At 35.7% G+C, this 22535-nt stretch overlaps 1 protein-coding gene across 11 annotated transcripts in view; it reads right to left on the bottom strand.

The window, feature by feature from the left end:
* Positions 1-33: 33 nt before the first annotated feature.
* mcf2la (mcf.2 cell line derived transforming sequence-like a) overlaps positions 34-22535 on the bottom strand; it is a 63724-nt gene continuing 41222 nt past the window's right edge. For 6 of the 11 annotated variants that reach the window (XM_042761202.1, XM_042761232.1, XM_042761252.1 and 3 more), the window contains 28 exons: positions 17239-17358; positions 16999-17115; positions 16290-16439; positions 14907-15031; positions 14092-14206; positions 13266-13385; positions 12658-12849; positions 12247-12438; positions 11923-12079; positions 11375-11427; positions 10761-10840; positions 10584-10650; positions 10363-10478; positions 10200-10269; positions 10019-10111; positions 9159-9251; positions 8941-9066; positions 8604-8825; positions 8414-8506; positions 8204-8282; positions 7586-7765; positions 7196-7288; positions 6882-6944; positions 6336-6412; positions 3519-3629; positions 3304-3416; positions 1549-1652; positions 34-1452 (listed from right to left, as the gene is read on the bottom strand). In XM_042761202.1, the coding sequence (XP_042617136.1) occupies positions 1373-1452; positions 1549-1652; positions 3304-3416; positions 3519-3629; positions 6336-6412; positions 6882-6944; positions 7196-7288; positions 7586-7765; positions 8204-8282; positions 8414-8506; positions 8604-8825; positions 8941-9066; positions 9159-9251; positions 10019-10111; positions 10200-10269; positions 10363-10478; positions 10584-10650; positions 10761-10840; positions 11375-11427; positions 11923-12079; positions 12247-12438; positions 12658-12849; positions 13266-13385; positions 14092-14206; positions 14907-15031; positions 16290-16439; positions 16999-17115; positions 17239-17358 (3201 nt within the window). In that variant the 3' untranslated portion in view covers positions 34-1372. Of the gene's footprint in view, positions 1453-1548; positions 1653-3303; positions 3417-3518; positions 3630-5643; positions 5718-6335; positions 6413-6881; positions 6945-7195; positions 7289-7585; positions 7766-8203; positions 8283-8413; positions 8507-8603; positions 8826-8940; positions 9067-9158; positions 9252-10018; positions 10112-10199; positions 10270-10362; positions 10479-10583; positions 10651-10760; positions 10841-11374; positions 11428-11922; positions 12080-12246; positions 12439-12657; positions 12850-13265; positions 13386-14091; positions 14207-14906; positions 15032-16289; positions 16440-16998; positions 17116-17238; positions 17359-22535 lie in introns of all 11 variants that reach the window. The other 5 variants (XM_042761210.1, XM_042761217.1, XM_042761226.1 and 2 more) reach the window with 5 other exon arrangements.

Here is a 22535-nt window from a genome sequence, read left to right as displayed (position 1 = left end):
TTTCCTTGATAAATCTGAGCCAGCAAAAGAGGATAGATTGTTTCAGTGAAGTTTATTCAAGCCTAAGCACTTTAAATTCATTCATCTCATACATCCTCTTAGATACATATTTACACATATACACAGATACGAGTCTAATACAGGAAAAGATTTTAATTTCAAATGAAAATACAGAGAGATACAACTAACATGCAGCAATGTGCCATATAAAATTTAAATTAACAATGACTTTTTGTATTGCTGAACATGTTAAAAAGACAGTGTACAGTTACGGGGACAAAACATTTAAGCACAGAAAAGCTGTGGTCATCAAAAATGGCAGAAATCATTGTAGCTTCTTCCTTGATTAAATCAGCTGATTTGAGGAATATTGATATAGATTAACTTTATCAAGAAATACTTATTTGACAAAAGGTTCTGACCATTAAAATAAGTCTTACAAAACATGCCAATTATTGCTTTCCAGACATTACATTTTGAACGAACCAAATAAACAATCTGTGGTGACACAATAAATGACATAAAATGCAAACACAATTGGTATGTTGTTACTGGAAAATTATAATAATTGTACACGAATAGTGCAGAACAGTAAAGTCACAAATACAACGAAATACATTTCAATTAATTTTCATGACAACAATAGTGGTCATAATATACAATATGTATATATATATATATATTTATACTGTTTTAATGAAAAACATGAGATAAAATTTTATATCTGTACAAATCTTCTTTTACAGGAAATAATTTAAACTATACAGCCGTTTTAGATTAATACATACAGTGAATAACAGGACTTTTCACCAGGCATAACCTCAAGAATCTTTATCCTATAAAACATAATTTCATTGTCTTGCTGCTACAGCAAATCAGACAGAAGCTTTAGACGCCAACAAAGTCAGACATTCCGAAAAGACACTGATATTCTCAATGCACGATCAATAAAACCAGTGGAAGCTCATGTGGTCATACATTAAAGTTCAATGAGAGTCCTTTTTATGTATGTTTAAAGACTTTTAAAACCGCAGGCTGCTCTGATGTTAATGCCGACTCGACCAAGAGCCCTTTTCGCTTTTAATCTTTGAGGAAATGCATGCAGACGTGAAACAAACAGCATCACACTGATACTTTCAAAGTAAAGCAAAATCTGAATGGGGAACAGAAGACACTTTTTCTCTCTCTCTTATGAAGGAGAGAAGGTTGAGAAAGTGTGACGCTCTATATAAAATATCCTGAATAGTGCATACTGACGGCAGAGGTCAATTCCTTTCTCGGCTGATGAGGTTAAATACAGTACAAAGACTCGAGGAGCTTCAGTAGAAAGTGCACTGTGTAGGATCTGCCACAAGGCGGTGGAGCAGCGGCTTTAGGCTTTGATGTCCGAGAAGCTTGTGTAGGTTTCACTGCAGCTGGAGGAAGTGCTGAGGTTTCCAGATCCACTGCCTTCTGTGAGAAAACATACATACTTATTTTAGCTAAAATACTGAAGATTAAAATGAAGATTTCATGACAGGGATGTACTGTGTGGTGGATGTGTGTTACCTAAGCTGGAGAGAGATTGAGAAGATTTGGATTCTCCAATGAGAGTGAGCAGGTTTGCAGCAGGGACCCAGCCCTCCTTATTGGTCCGCAGATTACGTACAAACCTGAATCAGCACAAAAACATTAATATCACACCAGCCTCTGCTTACAGAAGACGTTATGTGGTTCTAATTTGGTCATCTTGAAACATAAAAATGAGCCCAGACAATAATGTACAATTGAAATTTACTTGTCATCCATAACAGGATCCTTGTTAAAGTAAATATCTTGATATTTAAAATTTGTAGACAAAAAAAAAAAAAAAAGTTGTCAACCTCAGCAAACTTTGACTTGCAAGTATTTAAAGTGCACCTATTATGGATTTTTGAAAATGACCGTTCTTACAGTGTGTAACACAGCTCTATGTGAATGAAAACATCCTGCAAAGTTTTAAAACTTAAAGTGCAATGTGCATAAAGTTATTGTCTCTCAAAAGAAAGAGTCGACTCTGAATCATTGAAACGAGTCCTTTTTAAAACGAATCCCAAGCCATTTCATGTTGATGTCAACATGAAACATTAGCATTGTTGGTCTTTTTGCGTTGGTAATCTTTGAATATGTCCTAAGGAAAAAGGAAGAAAATTTTAACTATTGTTTAGTTGTTTCTATGTTTTTTATTTTATATTTTATTTTGTTTTTCCTATGTGGTTATTTATTTATTTTCTCTTAAACACTGTTCTACAGTTTATGATTGTTCCTATATTTTGTGTATCTGGATTAACTTGTTAATATTTTTGTTTAGTTCAATCATTCTTCTTTGGTCTGAATGAAAATGCAAAATCATTCTTTGCCACTAGGTGCCGCTTTTTGAGCGGTAAAAAAAAAGGTTTCCCTGGCAACCTACACAAAGCAGCACTGTGCTCACAAACGCTGCTTTATCAGGCATTTCAGGCATGATGAAATGAAAATGAAACAAATCGGACCAATGACAGCAGATAAGCATCATGCAAAGGAAGGGTTTGGAAAAATGAATCGCTGAACAAATCGTTTGGGAGTCACGGAGCAAGTAAGTTAAAAATAAATGCATATTATAAGACAATGAAAGTGTTTTTTTGACCTTGCATGAATGTCAACCTTTTGTTGGGGACTCCCAAAACCAAAATATGAACCTTTCATAACCCATAATACGGGCACTTTAAAATGATAAGATAACTTTAAGATAACTTAAATGCTAAAAACAAACCAATAAAATCAAGATAGAAAACTTTTGTTTCCCCATCAATAATTATTGATTTTATTGAAGAACAAAGTTCTGGAATGCAGAAAAATAATCCTTTAAAAACAACAATAATAATTAAAAATTCTTTAAAAATATAAATAAATAAAACAAATAAATTAAATAGCTTCAGTTTAATCACTATAATAACTAACTGGAAATAAAAACTAACTACGACTAAAACTGAAATAAAAATCTAATAAAAATGTCAAAAATAAAGCTGAAAACATACAAATAAAAGCTAACTTAAAACATTAATAAAAACTGCAATAGTATAATTAATACACTGATACAGGACAGTCATAATTGTTTAGACTGAGCATTTATTTCAATTAGTTGATTCAAGAGAAAAAAGATCCATTGATTTCAATTGCTGATTTATTGAAAACCACAAAAGGATGATCTGCTTATTGAGTGGTTTGCCGTGTGTAACATGAGGAGGAGTAAATGATGACAGAATTGTCATAGTATTTACATAATCCTGAATGTGTGAATCTTACCAGCGTCCATCGTCTCCCTCTCTCGTCAGCTGCACTGTGTCTCCACTCTTAACCGTCAGCTCCTGTGGTCCGCTTTTGTCATGGTCAGCAACAACCACGTACCTGCCTGGAGACTACATGCACAAACAAACACCATCAGTGGCCAAACTAAAGATTTCTGCAAACAAACATGGAGGGGACACAAGAAATTGTGACGCTGGGCCACAATGACTCACCAGTTTTCTCCCTCCCTCATCCTCAGGATCAGAGTTCATGGGATCCTCGGCACTCGAGTAACCGTCGTTCTCCTCAGACGCATCCACAGACAGCGATGCCTTGGAGAAGCCGTAGAAGAGAGGACAAGTGAAACAAATGTGCCATTTGGATTATGGTGAGAATGAAAAGAGGGATAAGTGGTGCTCCACAAAGATGGGGTGTGTGAGGAAGGTGAAAAAGAGACAGGCTCTGTTTCAAAACCTAGTTAGCTATTTTGCTCCCTACAGATTACATAGTCTTCTAAGGCAGCGTGCTAAACATTTACACAAATAATAATGCACCACATCAACACATCAGTTCCTGAAGTAAAACTTGGGTTTACAAAAAAGTTTGGCATTACATGTTGCTAAGCTAACAACACAACAGCATTAAAAAACATAGCAGACTAATTGTAGAAACAGTTTTCACTCAGATATTGAGAATTAATTAGAAAGAAATAGGAAGTAACACTAAAATAAAGGTATAACTTTGTAGTAGAAAGAGTGAAATAGTATTTTCTTGTAAAATATACTCCAGTAGGCTTTATTTAAAACTTCAAATAATATATATATATACATTTTACTGAGACTTTGCATTGATATATATATATATATATATATATAATTTTTTGCAATTTAGTCAACATTACTCTCAATTTACCATCTTAGACATGTTTTTACTGAGACTTTGCATTGGGAGTGACCATATGATGCCTATGTAGGCAGCACACTAAGTTTTTAAACAAATGTGTCTCTTTCTCTCGTATCCATTTGAAAAGAGGAACAGCTCCAAGCACTGAGCTAACAGGAAGAGCTGTTTGTGTTTTATGTTCAGACAGCCATTACTCCGATGATTTTAATGACAGCTTGTTAAGAGGGCATATGACATTCGCAAATCATACAAAACATGTTTATGGAGAGATACATAAACATTTTTAGATATGAATCAGTGGATAATTATGGAGCTTGGAAGAGTGTTTGGTAGAAAGGGATCTGTGGTTTTAGAGTCATAAAAGTGAATCCAGAACTAGCACCGCAAACCAGCAGAAAGGAACCAAAACCAGACGCTCATGCCGCGTTAAACGCAAGTGTTTCCAAACTAAGGGAAGTGCAAGTTGATATTCTTGCACATATTGACACATTCTGTTTTATAAATGTACAAAAGTAGAAATACAGTATTTAAAGGAATAGTTCACCCAAAAATGAAAATTCTGTCATCATTTACTCATGTTGTTCCAAAGCTGTATGACTTTTTGTTTTGTGGAAACAAAAGACTTTTCCATGCAATCTTTTCCATTCAATTACTACAAATGGGACCTGAATCTTTCAAATTTGAATAGGGGTGAAAAAGTATAATATATTGCAAAAATCTCCTAAACAGCTTTGTATGAGAAACAGGTCGAAACTTCGTATTTTACTGAAAATCTTAAGACTGAGAAATATTGTAGTTAGCAATCCAATTTGTAAATGAATCATTCTTTTGAGTTGGATCTTTTCAAATAAAGTGACTGATTTGGTTCAAAAACCAGTCTGAATGATTCATAAATCAGACTTAACTAGTTCTCACTACACTGAATCAAGGATCTGATTGCAATGATTCTCAGGTTAAAATCTCACCAGAGAGAAAGAAACCAGTCAGTCAATAACAATAGCTTCTGCAAACCTTCTTTTTTTTTTGCTTTTATCTTCATCATCTTAAACTCTAAAGCCTCAATCCATATCAAACACATGTAAAACAGCAAACAGTAAAGGATAATAAAGTCATACAGATTTGGAACAACATGAGCGTGAGTAAATAAAGATGACCCATTTTCAGTGAACTGTTCCTTTAAGAGATTATCTGATCATTCTCTCTCCTGTAACAAAATATGAACTGGGCTGGTTTCACATTTTCCCACAGTAAAGAGCATTTTAGATCGACAGTAGTAACTTATTGAGCAGTTACATCAAAGAGATGCCATTTTAACACCATGATTTATCCTGCAAACCACCAATTACAGTGCAATAATATCATACCCCGTGGTTAGTGTTTGCCAGTCTGTTTGGAAGATCACTGTGAGAAAGCAATAAAGACAAAGTTCATTCCCACACCAGGCATCTAGTTACCTCTCCTTTTAGTCTGCAACAGACTAGAAGCGCTCAGCCATCTCACTCGAGTAAGAGAGATGTGGGGACCTGTGTCTAAGGGAGAGGCAGCCAATAAGATTTCAAAGACTCCCGTAACGTTGATTTACCTACCAACCACCCCACAGATCACTTTTACTGGTTGGGTGTACAGCACTAAAGATTGTGAATTGTTTGAAATGTGAATAATTAAAGGGACAGTCCACCCAAAAATGAAAATTCTGTCATTATTTATTCACCTTCATGTTATTCTAAACCTGTATAGGTTTCTTTTTTTTTCTTGTGGAACACAGCAGAAAATATAATAAAGAATGGTGGTAATTAAAGAGTTCCAATTCCTATTGACTTCCATTGCATGGACAAAAAATACAATGGAAGTCAATGGGAAATTAAACTCTTTGGTTATCAACATTCTTAAAAATATGAGATAAATAAGGAGGAATACATGATGACAGAATTATCTTTTGGGTGGACTATCCCTTTAATGCCTAATATAGAAGCATTTTAGTCTTGATTACTTTAGGCTAATGTATGGAAGATGGAGAAACATAATATATGGAGGTGAAATAAAATTTGGCAACCACATAATATGATCAAATTAATGATTTGGAACACTGGTCATCATGGCTGATGCTGGAGGAGGCAAAGCTGGGAGTTTTCAGGGGACAGTGTACCTCTGAAGCCAAACGGTGTAGGATCACTCTTAATCTCATGTCTTTTAGTTTTGTGGTCAGGACTAGGGGGGGATGATCCTGGCAGCCAAAGCAAGGAGTGAGAAAGAAAAGGATAAGAGGACAGGAACGAAGAAAAAGTCTATAATAGGGTTAAAGGGAAGATTCTTAAATATTAGAAAGAATAAAGCATCTCTTCTACAGGATGATAGCCTTTAAAAGGCAACATGTCTGGTAAAGTCCATACTGTGCCTTAAACATCTGCAATGAGCTATAAGATGTGATAAAGGTTCTTGGAAATTGAACTGGCCCAAAATCCCAATCTCATAACAATATATTAAATAAATATACAGTTATGGTAGTAAGTAAGTAAATAAATTTTCAATGTGGATAAATTCTTGTTCCTGGTTGTTTCACACCTGGTTAAGGCACAGTAAATAGCACTTAAGTAGTGAATATTCTAAACTGTAATATTACCAAGCTTTAACTACGATGTTAAACTGCTGCTAATTTACACTAGAATTTATTGTATTCTGAGACTACAGTATACCTGGAGTGCAGAGAGTGACCATGGGTAGTGTTAGGCTTTTACCACCACAGGGCGCTATCAGCTCTGCAGTGGGGTTCAAGATATTCCAAGTTAAAGATTTACAATTTACCCAGTGCCGCTAAGATTTGTGCTAAATGTACTGTAGTTAAATGAACATATTTTTTACTAAACATTTTAAATAAAGTTCTGCTAAACATTCTTTTATCATAATTTTTATAAAAACTCAATAATCATTAAGCAACCACCCTTTAAAAAAATTATAAAATAGCATCACCACCAGTGACCATGTAAAGCTGTGAGCCCTCCTGCTGTACCTTTTTGACTCTTGAGGTTACTGAAGCCCTGCAGTGTAAAACGTTTTTTAGCCACTGCAGCTCTCTCAGTGGTGGGACTGGTGACAGTCTCGTCTATTCTCCACAGAGACAGAGAGAAAGAAAGCCGAAGGGGGAACAATGAAAGACGTTACAGGTTTAGTCAGGAAAAAGAAACACAGGGGTTACAAAGAAAATCACAGAAATTCAAGCAGCAAGAGGAAAGACTGAATTTTGGGACATATTTAGGGAAACATTAGTCTGGGGTTGTTTTCATCGACTGACTGATTTAAAATATGTTGTGTGTAATATCAGAAACAGCCTTTGAAAATTTTTCGACCATAGAGTGTGTAGTGAGACCGTATATGTGTATATTGAGAAGGGCTGACTGACCTTTGACCTTGTCGTTTTTAAGTAAGACGGCTGTACTGGAATCTGCTGCTGTTGGTTCAGTTTTCTTCTCTTCTCCTTTCTTGAGGGTCTTTGGGTTGGTCTTGAAGGGGCTCTGGGTTAGGCTGTTGCTGGTGGGAGTTAACTGTGAGATTTGATCTGAGCTCTTCTGCTGGCTCGCCTCTGAAAAACAACAGAACATATATAAACAAAACTGTTAAGTGTGTAATTTCTATAGACACTAAAGTTCAAAGGTTAAATTAAGAGGGATAAAACTGTTTCAATGTTTCTGAAAACTCATATTTGATCAAAAAATACAATTAAAACAGTAATCTAGTAAAATAATTAAATGTTATGTAATGTATTCCTGTGATGACAAAGCTGAATTTTCAGCATCATTACTCCAGTCTTCAGTGTCACATAATCCTTCAGAAATCATTCTAATATGCTGATTTGCTGCTCAAGAAAGCTTTCTTAGTTATTATTAATGTTGAAAACAGCTTTTGTAACAATGTAACATTATATATTTACTATTGATTTATTTAATCCTTGCTAAATAAAAATATTAATTTCTTTCAAAAAAACAAAACAAACAAACAAAAAAAGATCTATTCATTTCACCTCTGTAGGCCTTTAGTTGTCCAGTTAGAACCTTCCGGATCTCATTCACCCATGCCGTTTTGATCTCCGGTGTCGACGCCTGAAAATAACCAATAAAATGATATAATAAAAATGATATGATATAATAAACCAATAAAGTGTTGCTTTAAATTATGTACATTCAATGCTATTAAAATACAGGATATTTTTTAATAAAGACAATTTTTATACCTGTACAATATACACCTCCTCTCGAGAATTACACCAGATCTCAAACTTTTTGTTGTCTCCTTTTGGGTTTTCAGTAATACCTACAGCACTCATCTGTCATAGAAAAAAAATACAAATTATATATATATATATATCAGAAACCTGATAAAAAGGTTCATGAAAATGAACTACTTAAATATTCAGTACTCACACTGAGTGAGTGTTTGAAGCTGTATGAAGGCGCTTTCTCATAACCCTCTCCGTTCTCCTCTCGTTTCTTACAGAAGAGCAGAGCTTTCTCATGTAGAAACAGGTGTCTCTGCATGGGCTTGAAGCGAGCCAGGTCTTTCACCTTCACGTGACCCTTCTTATGCTCCGTCCACACGCTGAACGACCCCTGCATCATCAGACGGCCCAGATCACTGAGGTTGCCCTGGAAACACAGGTCAGAGGTCAACAACTACTCCAAAGGCGACTTACATTATTGGAAACTATTTTAATTCAAAGTGAAAATTAAGTTTCACGGCATGAGTAAACATCATCTTTACTTCATATCCAGTGATGGCGATAAGGTGCATGGAGTCATTGACAGCTTTCAGGATGCCTAGAATAGATGAGAGCGCCTCCTGCAGGTAATCCGCACCCTCACAGCCTTTACTGTACTTCAGCAGTTCCTGATAGAAACACACAAAAACACAGAGGTTACATCAGTGAGAGCTGCAAATATGAGTTATATATCTGCACATGTAATCTGGGTCTAGTTTACCTTCAGTAAGAGCTGGTATTTGGTTATTCTCTGCACAGGTTTGAGTAGGTATGAGTCCAAACCAAGCTTATGTTCCAGTTTCTTTTGACACTCCTGAAAAACAGTACACACAAATACTTTATTTAGATTTATTTATTTTTAATCAATCAGTCAATCAATTCTGTTTATTTAGGTCCTTACAGACAACTTTTCACAAATAAATAAATAAATAAATAAATAAATAAATAAAACAAAATAGTCATTTAAAATAATATTTAGAAGCTTATAATTATAAAAAATATTATTATCATTAATTTCTTTAAGAAATTAATGTGTTTATTCAGCAAGAGCATAATAATAATAATAATAATAATAAAAATGTTCAAAAGTTTGGGGTCTGTAATTTCTTTAAGAAATTAAAGTGTTTATTCAGCAAGAGCACACTGAATGTTGTTCTTTAGAACTGAATCCTGAAAAAAGGATCATGGATTCCACAAAAATATTATGTAGATTAATAATAATAAATATGATTGGAATGATTTCTGAAAGATCATGTGACACTGGAGTAATGGCTGCTGAAAATTAAGCTTTGCCATCACAAGAATACATTATATTTTAAAATAGATTAAAAGAGAAAACAGCACTTTTAAATGGTAATAATACATTAATACCATTTCTACTGTATTTTTGATCAAATAAATGCAGCCTTGGTGAGAATAAGAGTCTTCTTCCAAATATATATTTTTAAAAATTATACTGTATATATGGGGTGTATATATGATCCCATAAAATATGATCCCTTTAAATTACAGAAAGAAATATGTGCTTATACTGTATGTAATGTCTAAGAGCATATCTAGTGTCTTGTAAAGTAAGATGACCTGGAAGAAAGCGCAGTCAGAGCACTGTCTCCATAGAGACTCGGAGCGAGGCTTGTTCTGACAGTACTTCTCATAGATCTGCAGATCTGTCATCTGAGAAACATGAAAAAGATGTTTGCATAATCTATTCAATAATGTATTAAATCAGAGCAGCTGAAAGAAGATGTAAAATCTGACTCACTCTCTCTAAGAAACACCGGCCCACAAGCTCAGGATAGTCTGTGTACGTCTCCAGTTCACGAAGAAAAGTCCTGGAGAGTGAATATATGGAAAATAAGAGGCGCTTTAGCTTTATAACACTACACCAGAAGAAGCTAAAGCAAACACAGACAGGGTTCACTCACTTCTTGTGGAACTGGTATATCTCAGGCATGTTGCCAAAGAGGATGTCCTTCTTGTGAAGCAGTGTATTGGGGATGAGATGAGCCATGGCAGGATTGTCCATTTCTGCTCCATAACCCTAAACACAAATTAATCTGTCAAGTCAAATGTATACTAAAAAAATCTTAAAACATAAACAGGACTGTTCTGACCTCTAGAGGTGATAGGTGTCAGTGCAACTCACCTCCAGCACACACAGCAGCTCCTCCACATACGCTCGCTCTGTCTCCAGCAGCTCGTTCATCACATGCCTGTAGTGGATGGACATTAATATCACACATAATCTGTATAGAACTGACAGAAATGACACAATTATAGCTGATTTTCCTCTAAGTCCATCTGTAATCAGCTCCTGACTGACCGTCTAAGCACAGCAAAGTTTTCCTCTTCATCAGAGACAGACGTGTGTCTGCTGCTGTCATTCTGTAAGTGCATCTCTTCCTGCAAATATAAACAACTCTACATTAATGTCCTGCAAATATGTTCAAATTAATTTAATTAAATCACAAATACCATAGACAAGTTGGTTTGGTAGAATATTTTTAGCCAACATTCAAAATTCAGTCAAATTAGCTCTAAATTTGAAAGAATTATATATATATATATATAAAAAAATAATAAATAAAACAATAAATTGTCAATATGAAAATCATCCGTAAAAATTACGATTAAACAATAATATTTTTTTTCCACTAAAACATGTTACTTAAGTTTTTCTTTGTGCCAAAAATAGTCATATTTTATTTTTTTTTCATGCTCATTTTCACACTCTGATGTTGAGACCCATATAACAGAAGGGAAATTTGCTTCAATCCTGTTATGGTCAATTAAAAACCCCACAAGCTTAATTGCAAAAATTGCGTATGTTAGGGGCACAATGTAGCCACTGTTGCTTTACCTATCAATATCAAGCAGTCATATAAATATTATTGCTTATACATCGAATAAAGCACTACCTAGAGTTGAGATACCTACTTTTCTGCAGTTTCCATTGATGATATCACCCTCTATTGTCTTCTCCCTATCATCTGGGATAAAAACACAGTCACATTAATAAACTAATAAAATAATGTTATATATAAACTGCTTTTTGAGTCATGCAATGATCCCTGCAGCTCTCCTTAATGAACACTAGATGGCAGGAGAGTAAAGTAAGTGACAGGGTCCACTATATCTGTTGTGCCTGAGTGACCATAAGTAGCTAATGGCCAGTGCATGTGTTAGGGGACGACATTGAGAGGACACAGACACTACTGCACTATGAAGGATAGAAGCCACAACTCATGTGATATTCATTTTATTAGGGGTTAATTCACAATTAATACTGCTAAATAATTTATATATTTAGATATCTAAGCTGCCCAGTAACTGAGAGCGCAATAGTCCTAAACTTGTGTTGTAATGTAAATGTGAACATTTAAGATGAATAAACTTAGCCCAAAATGTTTGTATTATTCAGTAGGATCACAACTAAGCTGGACAACCAACACAACGCACAAAAAAGTCACGTTTAGGGGGTTAACCTGGAGAAGAGGTGGGTGGTTTGATGGCCTCAGGACGTGGGGCGACGGGCTGCACAGGGCGTGTCTGTTTGGCTGCTAACTTCTTCAGACTGAACCTCCTCTTCTCAAACATTTCCTGCATGGACAGCTGCTTCTGAAACACTTTGTCCACCTGATCCTGTTTGAGCACAGAGAAAACATTCATTAAAGCCCCACAAACATATTCACATTTTCAATAGCACTTTAAATAACCAATAACTCAATGCATATGAACAGTAAATATCTGTGTTTTAATTAAAAATCAATACACACATATTACGGCCCGGCATGACTTTTGTCTTTTACCCTGAAGTCTTGTGTGAGCACTGACTCATAGTCCCTCCAAATTCCACTCAAATCTGTCAATTTGTGCTGATTGGCTGTTTCTAGGTAACGTTCAATCTCTTGCAGCGCTGACTCCGCCCCATCCTGTGATTGACACTTATCCACAGGCTGAGACGCTAGCAGGTAGATCCCATCCTCACACCATTTAGTGGCTGAATAGAAAGAAAAATAGAGTCAGTGATCATCACTAAAGAGGGCTTTTAGTCTATGTTTATTAGCTTTGAGAGTTCTTAAACTAAAGTCTATTAAGTATATAAAATAGGATGATCCATTTGATACATCCTGCAACTTCCAGATTCAATAAGAAAAATGTCAACACAGGAAAGAAAGCGTCTCTTGTTGAGCAGGAATCAATGGGTGGGCCTACTGCACCTTCTCTAGACATTGGTGTAGGTCCATGGCTTTGAGCAGATGAGTTTTCTTGGCCTCCAGGACACTGCTGATCTCCTCGCACACAGCCCGCAGCTCAGAGCATTTGGGCAGGATGGAGTCCACAGCGTAATGAGACGCTTCAATCAGCTGGTCAGCATCACATGCTAGAGCCAGCGCTTGGTCCAACACCTCCTACAGACAGAGAGAGAAATATTTAATCATTTTATAATTTATATATATATATATAATTCCCACAGTCCCGTGTCAGCAGACCCATCAGTATAGTGATGGGTGATTTATCACATTGGGTAAAACTCCCCCCTTCTCTCCGCAGGATGAGAACATGTGGGTGATTTTTGTAAGAGCCTCAAACTGCCGTGCTCAGCAATTAATTATGGAGTGTGAGATTTACATGCTTTATAAGACCATATGCCTGTATCTGCACAACATTATAAGGCAAATTAATGTTTTCTAGGTGTAAACTGCATCCCTTCTAGAGGAAACTGATGGGCTTTTTGCAGTACTATGCTTTATGTTACTACATTTTGTATCTGAATAATAAATGTTAATAAAAACATTAAATCATACGACATCAAGTTAATACTTACACATGCTCTGTCTTCATAATTGGTCAGCTCTTTTAGGATATGTTCAATGTGGGCGGGGCTAATTCCGACCTCTGAGAAGCCTGATACTCTGTCATACACCATGTCTAAATGAGCTCTGACCTACAACACAGAGGAACACGGCCATTACAAATACTGTTCATATAGATCTACACACACATCTGCTGAATTCTACATCCAACAAGCCACACACACACACAAACACACACACACATTATATCTGTATCAAAACCACTATTCATAAATATTAGTTATAAATTGGCTGATATTAGAATTACAATTGATTTTAACTTTTCATTTTTTTATTCATTCAAAAAAATAGAACATTTAACAATTTTAACTATATATAATTGTATAAATATATAATTAAAATAAATCATTTTAATAATTGTATAATAATCAGTTTATCCAATATTGTTAACTACAACTAAAACCATTAACGATTACAAATTAATTATAAACTTTTAACTATTAATTAACTAATTGCCTATTAATCCTTTAATTGAAATAAAGCTGAAATAAAATATAAATATTAGATGAAAAACTTAAGCTAAAAATTTTGAAAAGTTTACCTTGGCAATTAACTGAAATAGAATAAAAGTACTAAAATGACTAAAACCGAAAAATAAATAAAAACTAATACAAATGGCAAAAGCACATATAAAAACTACAGTTAATTGAAACATTAAAATATAAAAATAAAAGCCAGTTTTAATTACATAATACTAAATAACACTGGCTTATCCATGCATCCCTGCTGAAAACATATTTAACAGATATTTAAGATGCAGCAGTCTGTGTATCTCACCTCCCTGAAGTTCTGCTCAAAATGCCGCAGTTGTAGACATTGCTCTAGCTTGGTTTGATGTTTATCCCAAAAATCATCAAATGCTGTTTCAGTCTCATCTAACTGACCGAGCAACCTAGAAAGAGAGATAATTTTAACTGTGAAAAAAGTACTGCTTAAAAAGAATACTTCCCCCAGACTCATCATTTACTTTCTTCTGTGGAGCACAAAAAGAGATGTTTAGAAGAATTTCCAAGCTGCTCTTTACCATACAGTGAAAGCATACAAAGAGCAGAGACAAACAAGGATAAAACATATCAATAAAAAAAGAACAAATTATCTGTTTTGTCATCTGAAATGAAAGATAGCTTCTGAAGTCTGTACCATGTAAAAATCCTGCCCCCTGTTATAGCTCTAAAAATCTCATGCTGTATGTTTGACAGTACCCATGAATAAAAACCTCAAACAAATATAGCTGCATCTAGATAAATAAAGACTGGCAGCAGACACCTGTGGATATTAACACACAGGCACATATCCAGACCCCAGAATGCTGCTTCACTGAAAGGTCATGTGAGTAGAACTGCATTTCAATACGTTCCTGTTGGTTAATGCTCTTTATACATATGCGTGTGTGTGTGTATATATTTGCTGTATAATCTTGACCAGATGGGTCATCTTGTTGTGTCTCATTGTGCATGCAAAAACACAGCTGCCCAGAACAGCTTCATAAGGACAGAAACCAACCAAGGACATGCAACAATCTGCTACTGTACTCTAACAGTCTGGTCTCTCTTTTTTGCATTTCAACACGGTAGATGGTATCACACACACACCTCTGAACAGTAGCCAGGTTCTCCAGTTCATCCTGGTTCATGGTGTAATCTGGATCTTTCACCAGCGGCTCATTGATGCTCTCCAGCAAACGTGATCCCTGACAGAGAGCGATCCTCAAGTCCTCCTGCACACAAACACAGCGCGACATGAAATAAACATAGCCTACTATTCAGGCCGAATGATGAACATTAATTATTTATGTAAACTTAAGGATTGTTTATAGCTTGTGGCCATGTGAATAATCCATGTTAAATTATTTATGATCATACTGGACCTCTTGTTAAGGACTAAGCCCTATAATGAAACATAGTATATTGTATAATCTTTATAACATGCCTGACTCTGACTGCAGTATTCTGCATGTTTTTTTTTTTGTTTTTTTTTTTTAAATTGTATAATTATATACAATATACACTTGTGTATATTGTATATAATTATTTGGTATTACTTTTGCATTGTAAATAGGCTAATTATAATTTTTTTTAATGTTTTTGTAAGATACTTGAATCTGAATTTATTTGATCAACAATACTTTCACAAAACTGCATGGGGACATGAAGGCTGAGGATCCAAGTGCAGTAGTTTATTAGAGGGATAATCCACAATTGTAGTCAAAACAATAAGCAGTCCCAAACAATGACAGAGTTCAGGGCTTAGGCAAACAGAGTAATCCAGATAAAACAGGCAGAATATCAAGAACCAGGAAAGACAGGACATGAGCGAACCAGGATAAAAGGGTTAGAACTGCAGCTGTGACATATGCAAGACTTTGCCAAGAGTGACTGAAAACCTCAGGCTTTTACAGGCAGAGGTAATGAGCAACGGGTGAAAACAATCAGATGAGCCACAAGCAATGGGTTATGGGAGATGTAGTCCAAGATAGAGTGGTAAAGGTATGGGATGGAGTGCCCTCTGGTGGCTATCAAGGGCACTCCAGCTGGTGATTGGGACAAATACAGTGAAAACAGTAATACTGTGAAATAAAAAAATTTAAAAAAAAAGAAAAAAAAAAAATAAAAAATATAATTACAATAAAAAAAAAAAAAAAAAAAAAAAATTGCTGCATCAAAAAAAATCAGCATTTAAGAATTATTTCTGAACGATCATGTGACACTGAAGACTGGAGTAATGGTTGCTGAAAATTTGCCGCTCTGCCATCAGGAAAAAGTTTCATTTTAAAATATATTTAAATAAAAATGTTGTTGTAATATTTCACAATTACTGTTTTTACTGTATTCTTGATCAAATAACTGCAGCCTTGTTCATTATTTTTTGTCCATTTATTTATTTGCCAAGTAGCTGTGTTTTAGCAGGATAATGTATAATCTAGTACATTATTGTCTAGTATGCTGACATGAAGTTTTACTGGTTTTTTTTCTGACCTTCATTTTGTCCTTCTTCTCTGTGTGGACAATTAGAAGGTTGGACGTGGCCTCAACATCATTGGGCAGCTCTGTCTCTGCCAGCTCTGTCCCAAAAGACTGGAGAATCTGTGCCGTTTTCTTCACCATCAGAGCAAATCCTTCAATGGCCTACAGGCACAACACAAACCAAGAGACACATATGCCACACCAATCACACAACAGCAATATTCCCTAACACAAATCACACTAATGGCTAAGTGTGCAACAAATGAGAAACATCCACAAGCACTGCAAACAAGTGTGCTGTCTTTAAAACACAGCAGCTACAGATCGATACAGACAAATCAATTACTGATTACTTAAAAGCAAGTCCACAAATGGAATGAGAAGAAAGGCAATTCATTTGCTTGAGGTGAAGACCAACGTCTTCCTGGAAAGCTTGTTTGTTTAATATCACATTATAATGATGAAGCACCAAGATTTAAGATATATGTTTTAGCATTCTGTCATACTACCAAGTATGCCGTATGAATATAGTATTATTAACATTTCCACTTTCACTAACTGCATTTTCAAAATGTACAGAATTCGCTGGTTGCATACTTCATAAATGTATATCCCATAATGCAACTTGTCCTTCCATTTTCCATCTAACCAGTCCTGTGTCCACTTTTCATTTCAGTGGTCCACCCATCAGTACCATGGTTAAAAACAGGAGTGTACTCACAGTGCGGTGTGAAATCCATTTCTCGTGGCAGTACTCCTGTGTGCCGCCCAGTTCCTGAGTGAGCTGTGTGCGGTCGATGTAACTGTGGAGCTCAGTCACAGAGCTGAGCATGATCACCTACACACACAGTACATAATGTAGAGCATTCTCTTGCATCAGCATATAATCCATCTCATTACGCTCTTCATTAACCACATGCTTCAGTGTGGGAGTTTGTGCCTTGTGTGTGTGTGTACTTACCGGCACCTTCATTTTAAACTCATCCTTATTTAACTTAAAAAAGATGTCTGAGATTGTCCGCTGGAAGAGTGCTGTGGGTCTCAGTACCAGCACCAGCTGCAGGTTGCCTGGGAAGGAGCCCTACAAAACACACAAACACAGAACACTAAGAAAAACATCCAACAGTCAAGCCAAATTAAATCTAACCATTGTTTCTTGAACATTTAGACAAAATAAATAAATAAAATAACATACAATACATCAGGCTTTTATGGCTCATTTTGCATGTTATAGTAAGAATATGGAGCTCATACTCCAGAAGGAAAAACACCTCAGTTTTATTCAGAGGCCCAAACTGAGCAAAAATATTTTATTTACTGCAGATGTTATTTATATTTCCAAAAAGTGAGATGAAATTCTGATTTTTGTAGGTTGTAGGTAAATCAATGAGATCTATAACTACTTGCATAAAATTACTTGCGTAATACTTACATAATATATAAATCAGTTGTTGCTTTATCTCTCTTAATATATCTCAATAAGATGAGGTTTAAATGCTTAGTTTTATGATTAAAGCTGTGTAGTTTTTGAGGGGGAACAACATAATGCAATGCAGAACAATGATTGAAAGCCTGATTGCATCGCTGATTTTGATTTTGATATGATACTGAAATTTTGACATGATTTTTCTAAAAATGATGCATGAATAATCAAATAAACAAAAGTTGCTTTCTGTCCACTAAGCGTTGGTCTTGAAATATTACTAACAATTTAAAAGTTATTCTTACATTTCCTTTATAAAATTTTTGTAAAAACACTACAACCTGAAAGTGGAAGGTTTTGATTTATAACAAAAAGCCTTTTACTTTCTAAAAAACTATAAGCTATCAATCAGATTACAGAATGCATGTAGTGGATAGAGTGCAACGGGTTTTTGCAAGCAAGTTTTGATCATGATAATTTAGAGGCCTTTAAAATTTGTGTATCAAATATGATGCAGTAGGCTTTATAGGGTTAATACCTAGCTTGTGTTAGTGAGCCATTGCATTTGAATGGTACAGCCTCCCTCCCACTGTCTGCATCCACACAGACCATCTATATTCGGTTGCCATGATAATTATGTTCCTTGAGAGACTAGAAAGGCTAACAATGGTGTCACATATGTCTTCCTCCCTCAGCTCTCTCTCTCAATGCATGAACACACACACACACGCACCCCTCGTGGAGTTCTTATTTTATAGTCTCTTCATTAAAATGCCTCCCTGCTGGATACTGCGTCAAATCAAAAATATGTCTGGAGATCAATACAGAGCTGTGATGTTTGCATGGACTGTGGCGTGGGTCTCCTGACAAAAGAACACCCAGCAGCCCCTCCGTCTCAGTGTAACTGACAGTGTGGTGGTCAGTAAGCAGTGAAGCAGAAAGGAGAGGCTTTACAATGTGACACCAAGAACTGATTTAAAAACTGTTGATGCTGCATTAATATTCATCTATTCATTAAAAACTACTGGTGTACACAATCTAGTCCAGTTTACTCAGGAAACTATTTGATATTTTTGAAAGACGCCTCTTTTGCTCGCCAAGGCTGCATTTATTTGATCAAAAATACAGTAGAAAAAGTAATATTGTGAAATATTATTATATAATAACTGATTTCTATTTTAATACGTTTTAAAATGTAATATATTACTGTGATGCAAAGCTGAATTTTCAGCATCATTACTCCAGTCTTCTGTCACATGATCCTTCAGAAATCATGAGAACTATGCCTTGCTTAATAATTTGGAACAATCTCTTTAAGTAGGGTTTCCATTTACCTAAGAAGACCTGGCAAACTATTGAACAAACCTGTCTAAGATTGATACCAGTTATCTAAAAAGATGTGAAAAACAACACAAACAAAAATCTGACTCTTGCATAATAATTTGGAACGCAGTGTATATTTTCACCTCATATACATGCATACATTTAGGGGCCCCATCCAAAATAAATAAAAAAATTATAATTTATTACATAAATTATATATAAATTAACAGTTCAGCTCTCCTTAACAAGTCAGTGTAGCACAAACAGTGCTGGTTTAATCCAAAAAAACAAGTATGTGATATAGTAACATTAATTAAAATTGAATTTCATTAGTATGTTCCTACTGCATCATCACTGCATCCAACTGCCCAGTCACTCTGACCACAGATTTAAAGTGACAAGATGCACAGTAGGGATTTGTCATGAACACTTGAGCCGTCCAAAGAATCAAAATCGTGTCCTTACAGTTCTGCAGGACTCTGCCAACATGAGCTAATCCTACAGTGGGCTGATCTCACAGTCTGCCATGCTGAAATGCCTCCAGCTTTGGGTTTCGGGGAAAATGTTATTACCCTGCCCCCCTTTTTTTCCTTGGACAGTGCTGTTGTTTGTTTTCATTCGCATTTAACAATTAGGGAGATGTAAGATTCAAGGGCTAACAAGAATAATTAGCATGGCAACTAGATATTTGGTTGCAGAGTAGACCTCAACACAAACGAGATATGATTAATTAACCTCTGACCTGAAATTGAACATATTTGGCAAATAAATCATCACGTTTTGATTGGACATTAAAGCATTCGGCTTGCTGAGCTAAAAAGTAGCTACCTAACAACCGCCTAAACACTCTAGCAACCATGTAGGAACAAATTAACTGAAAAAAATACAGAAAATCTACAAACATAATTGCATTGTACTCTTTGTATTCAATGTCCAAAACAACTGTCAAATCCAACTGAGCAAAAGATTTCCCATTCATAAAAACTCAGTTTGTTTCATTAAAAACCTCATGTTTGATTGCTGAAAAAAAGAGTCTCTTCAAATTGAATCCCGCCTTTATATTACCATGACAATATCCTGTTCTGCTGAGGCAGACTGGCAATGCTTGTCCCCATGCAATAACTAAAGAGTCGCAGGGGTCGGCTCTGCACACAACAGGAAGTCAGAGAAACACGCCCCATTATTGAGTCCTCCATTAAAGCTCATTCAAGCAGATATGACCAACACAGCGCCTCTTTTAAGAAGCTTTAGTAAACCGCTGTGTGTTTGTGATTGTATTACACGATCCCCTTGGGCCTCTCATAAAGACCGCAATTACAATATAACATACCAGTGGTCTCGTTTAATTCAGAAAATGAATTGAACTCATTGATATAGACAATGCAGACACACATCCTATGTTTTCCCAAATATGATGCAATCATGAAAAACATTTAGACAGAAAACTGCTCATTAATACAGTGGTGTTGATGTTGCACTGAATATATGGTCACCCTCCCTTCCCCCATTCTTGCTTTACTCACGCCTTTATTATGTGTGTGTATGTGTAAAGACTGCAGTGGGTTTGTCTGCCCACAGTAAGATTTTAAAATATAAAACACAGTAATACACATGTATGTTGATTTTAAAAACTGTATATGATTTGTCCAAATTTGAATGGGTATATAAACAGCCAAATATCAAGTCTAACAACACTTATAGACACACAAACTTGTCACACTTTCCAGAAATGGAACAGGGATATTCCAGGATATAGAGAGTGAGAACAAGTGTGAGACGAAGAAAGGAATTACTATGGGGGGTGTAACTCAGTGTTCTCCTGGGAAAGCCGTCTGTGTCTGTGTCTGTATGTGTGTGTGTGTGTGTGTGTGTGTGTGTGTGTGTGTGTGTGTGTGTGTGTGTGTGTTTGAGTGTGTGTATGTAAGGAGGTGGAGAAACCGAGTCTCTAGGGATCAGCTGCCACAGCACTAATATACCATAGACTGATCAGACACGTGGCACGTGGAATTCAATTAACACACACACACACACACACATTTCCAGTCCATACACTCACTGCATTTCCTAATTCAATACACACAATTCAATTACTTTTTTTTTTGGTTAAACTGGATAGTAAAATTAGGCACCCCAGAGAAATCAAGTCATCAAGGCTCTTTATTTCCAACAAAAATAGAAACACTCCAATAAATAGCAAGGGACTTAAATCCCAGTGTCCCTGATGCTCATCTCAGTGATCTTTCAACTTTCATTTTTCACCTCAGGACTACCCTCATGCCCTGTGTGAACATCATCATGTACAGCCAAAAGTCAAACACCAAACAACCAACAATCATCACACTTAACAACTAATAACTTTTGACCGGCTTGAGAAACCCAGGGAGGTGTGTCCAAACAACTGATGGAGTGAGTGAGCACCAGGAGAAAAAGAAATATTCACTGAAAGGTCCTTTGAGGAACCCAAAATTGTTCTTTTATGGGTCACTGCTGCCAAAACCTCCTTTTGGATCCCTTATTTTGAAGACTGCCAGATTGAAACAAAATGCATTTTGTACAGATTTAACTTCGGATTGTCCATAAAAACTGATATTTCCCCCATAAAGTCTGAGAATAGGACACATCAAAGACTCTACCCATAGGGTAAAAATGGATATTGGTGCTTTATGTCCTTTTACAGCGGATGTCATTGAACAGACGCTCTCCTGTCTTTAAACTCAAGAGCCTCTTAACAACCTCCCTTGAGACGCCTGAGAGAGCATAGAAGGGAGATGACCATCAACGCTTTCAGGTCAAAGAAAGGAAACGTTTAGCACCAGCAAACACAGGACCAGCAGTACTGTAATAAAAGACATTTAAAAGCAGCTGGTTGGTGAAATGAGGGAGGAGCATATTAAACTCGTGTTCTGTTGACTCATCAGCTGTTAGGTGAATCAATTTATTTATGAATCTTTGTGGAAACATTTATACAATGGTTTATGCTGTTCATATACTCCTTAGTAAAACTAAATCAAATTTACACTTAATAAAAATGAAATAAAATGTACGTAAAATGTGAGCTGTAAAAAAAGCTGAAAGTGTGAAGAATTGAATGACATGTATTGAATTGTTTGATATTAATATGGACTTTGAAAAAAAAAAAGTACAATTTTTATTTGTATGTGTGTGGGGGAGGATCACTGGTCATCCATTGCAAATATTACAAGAATAGTGCAATATTTCAATTTAGCTACACTGGGGAAGATGTTTATCTGTGCCCAATTATCATGCATTAGCATGCATTAGCACACATTAAAATTTCCTAAAGTGAAAACATAGACGTTCAATCAGACTACTTTGTTCACTGGTGCATGTTGTTGAACTCATAAAATTGTACAAATCTAAATGCAAATTAATAGCATTTATAATAACAAAAACAATAATAAGAGTGTGCACAAGGGATTTTGTTCCATGCTAAAAAAAAGAGAGAAGAAACGAATGAACTCTCTTGTAATTATGCCATAAATTAAATACAT

This window comes from Cyprinus carpio, chromosome A1, assembly GCF_018340385.1.
Source record: "Cyprinus carpio isolate SPL01 chromosome A1, ASM1834038v1, whole genome shotgun sequence".
NCBI lineage: Eukaryota > Metazoa > Chordata > Actinopteri > Cypriniformes > Cyprinidae > Cyprinus > Cyprinus carpio.
Note: the sequence above shows the minus strand (reverse complement) of the source record. Positions and strands in the feature narration are given on the sequence as shown.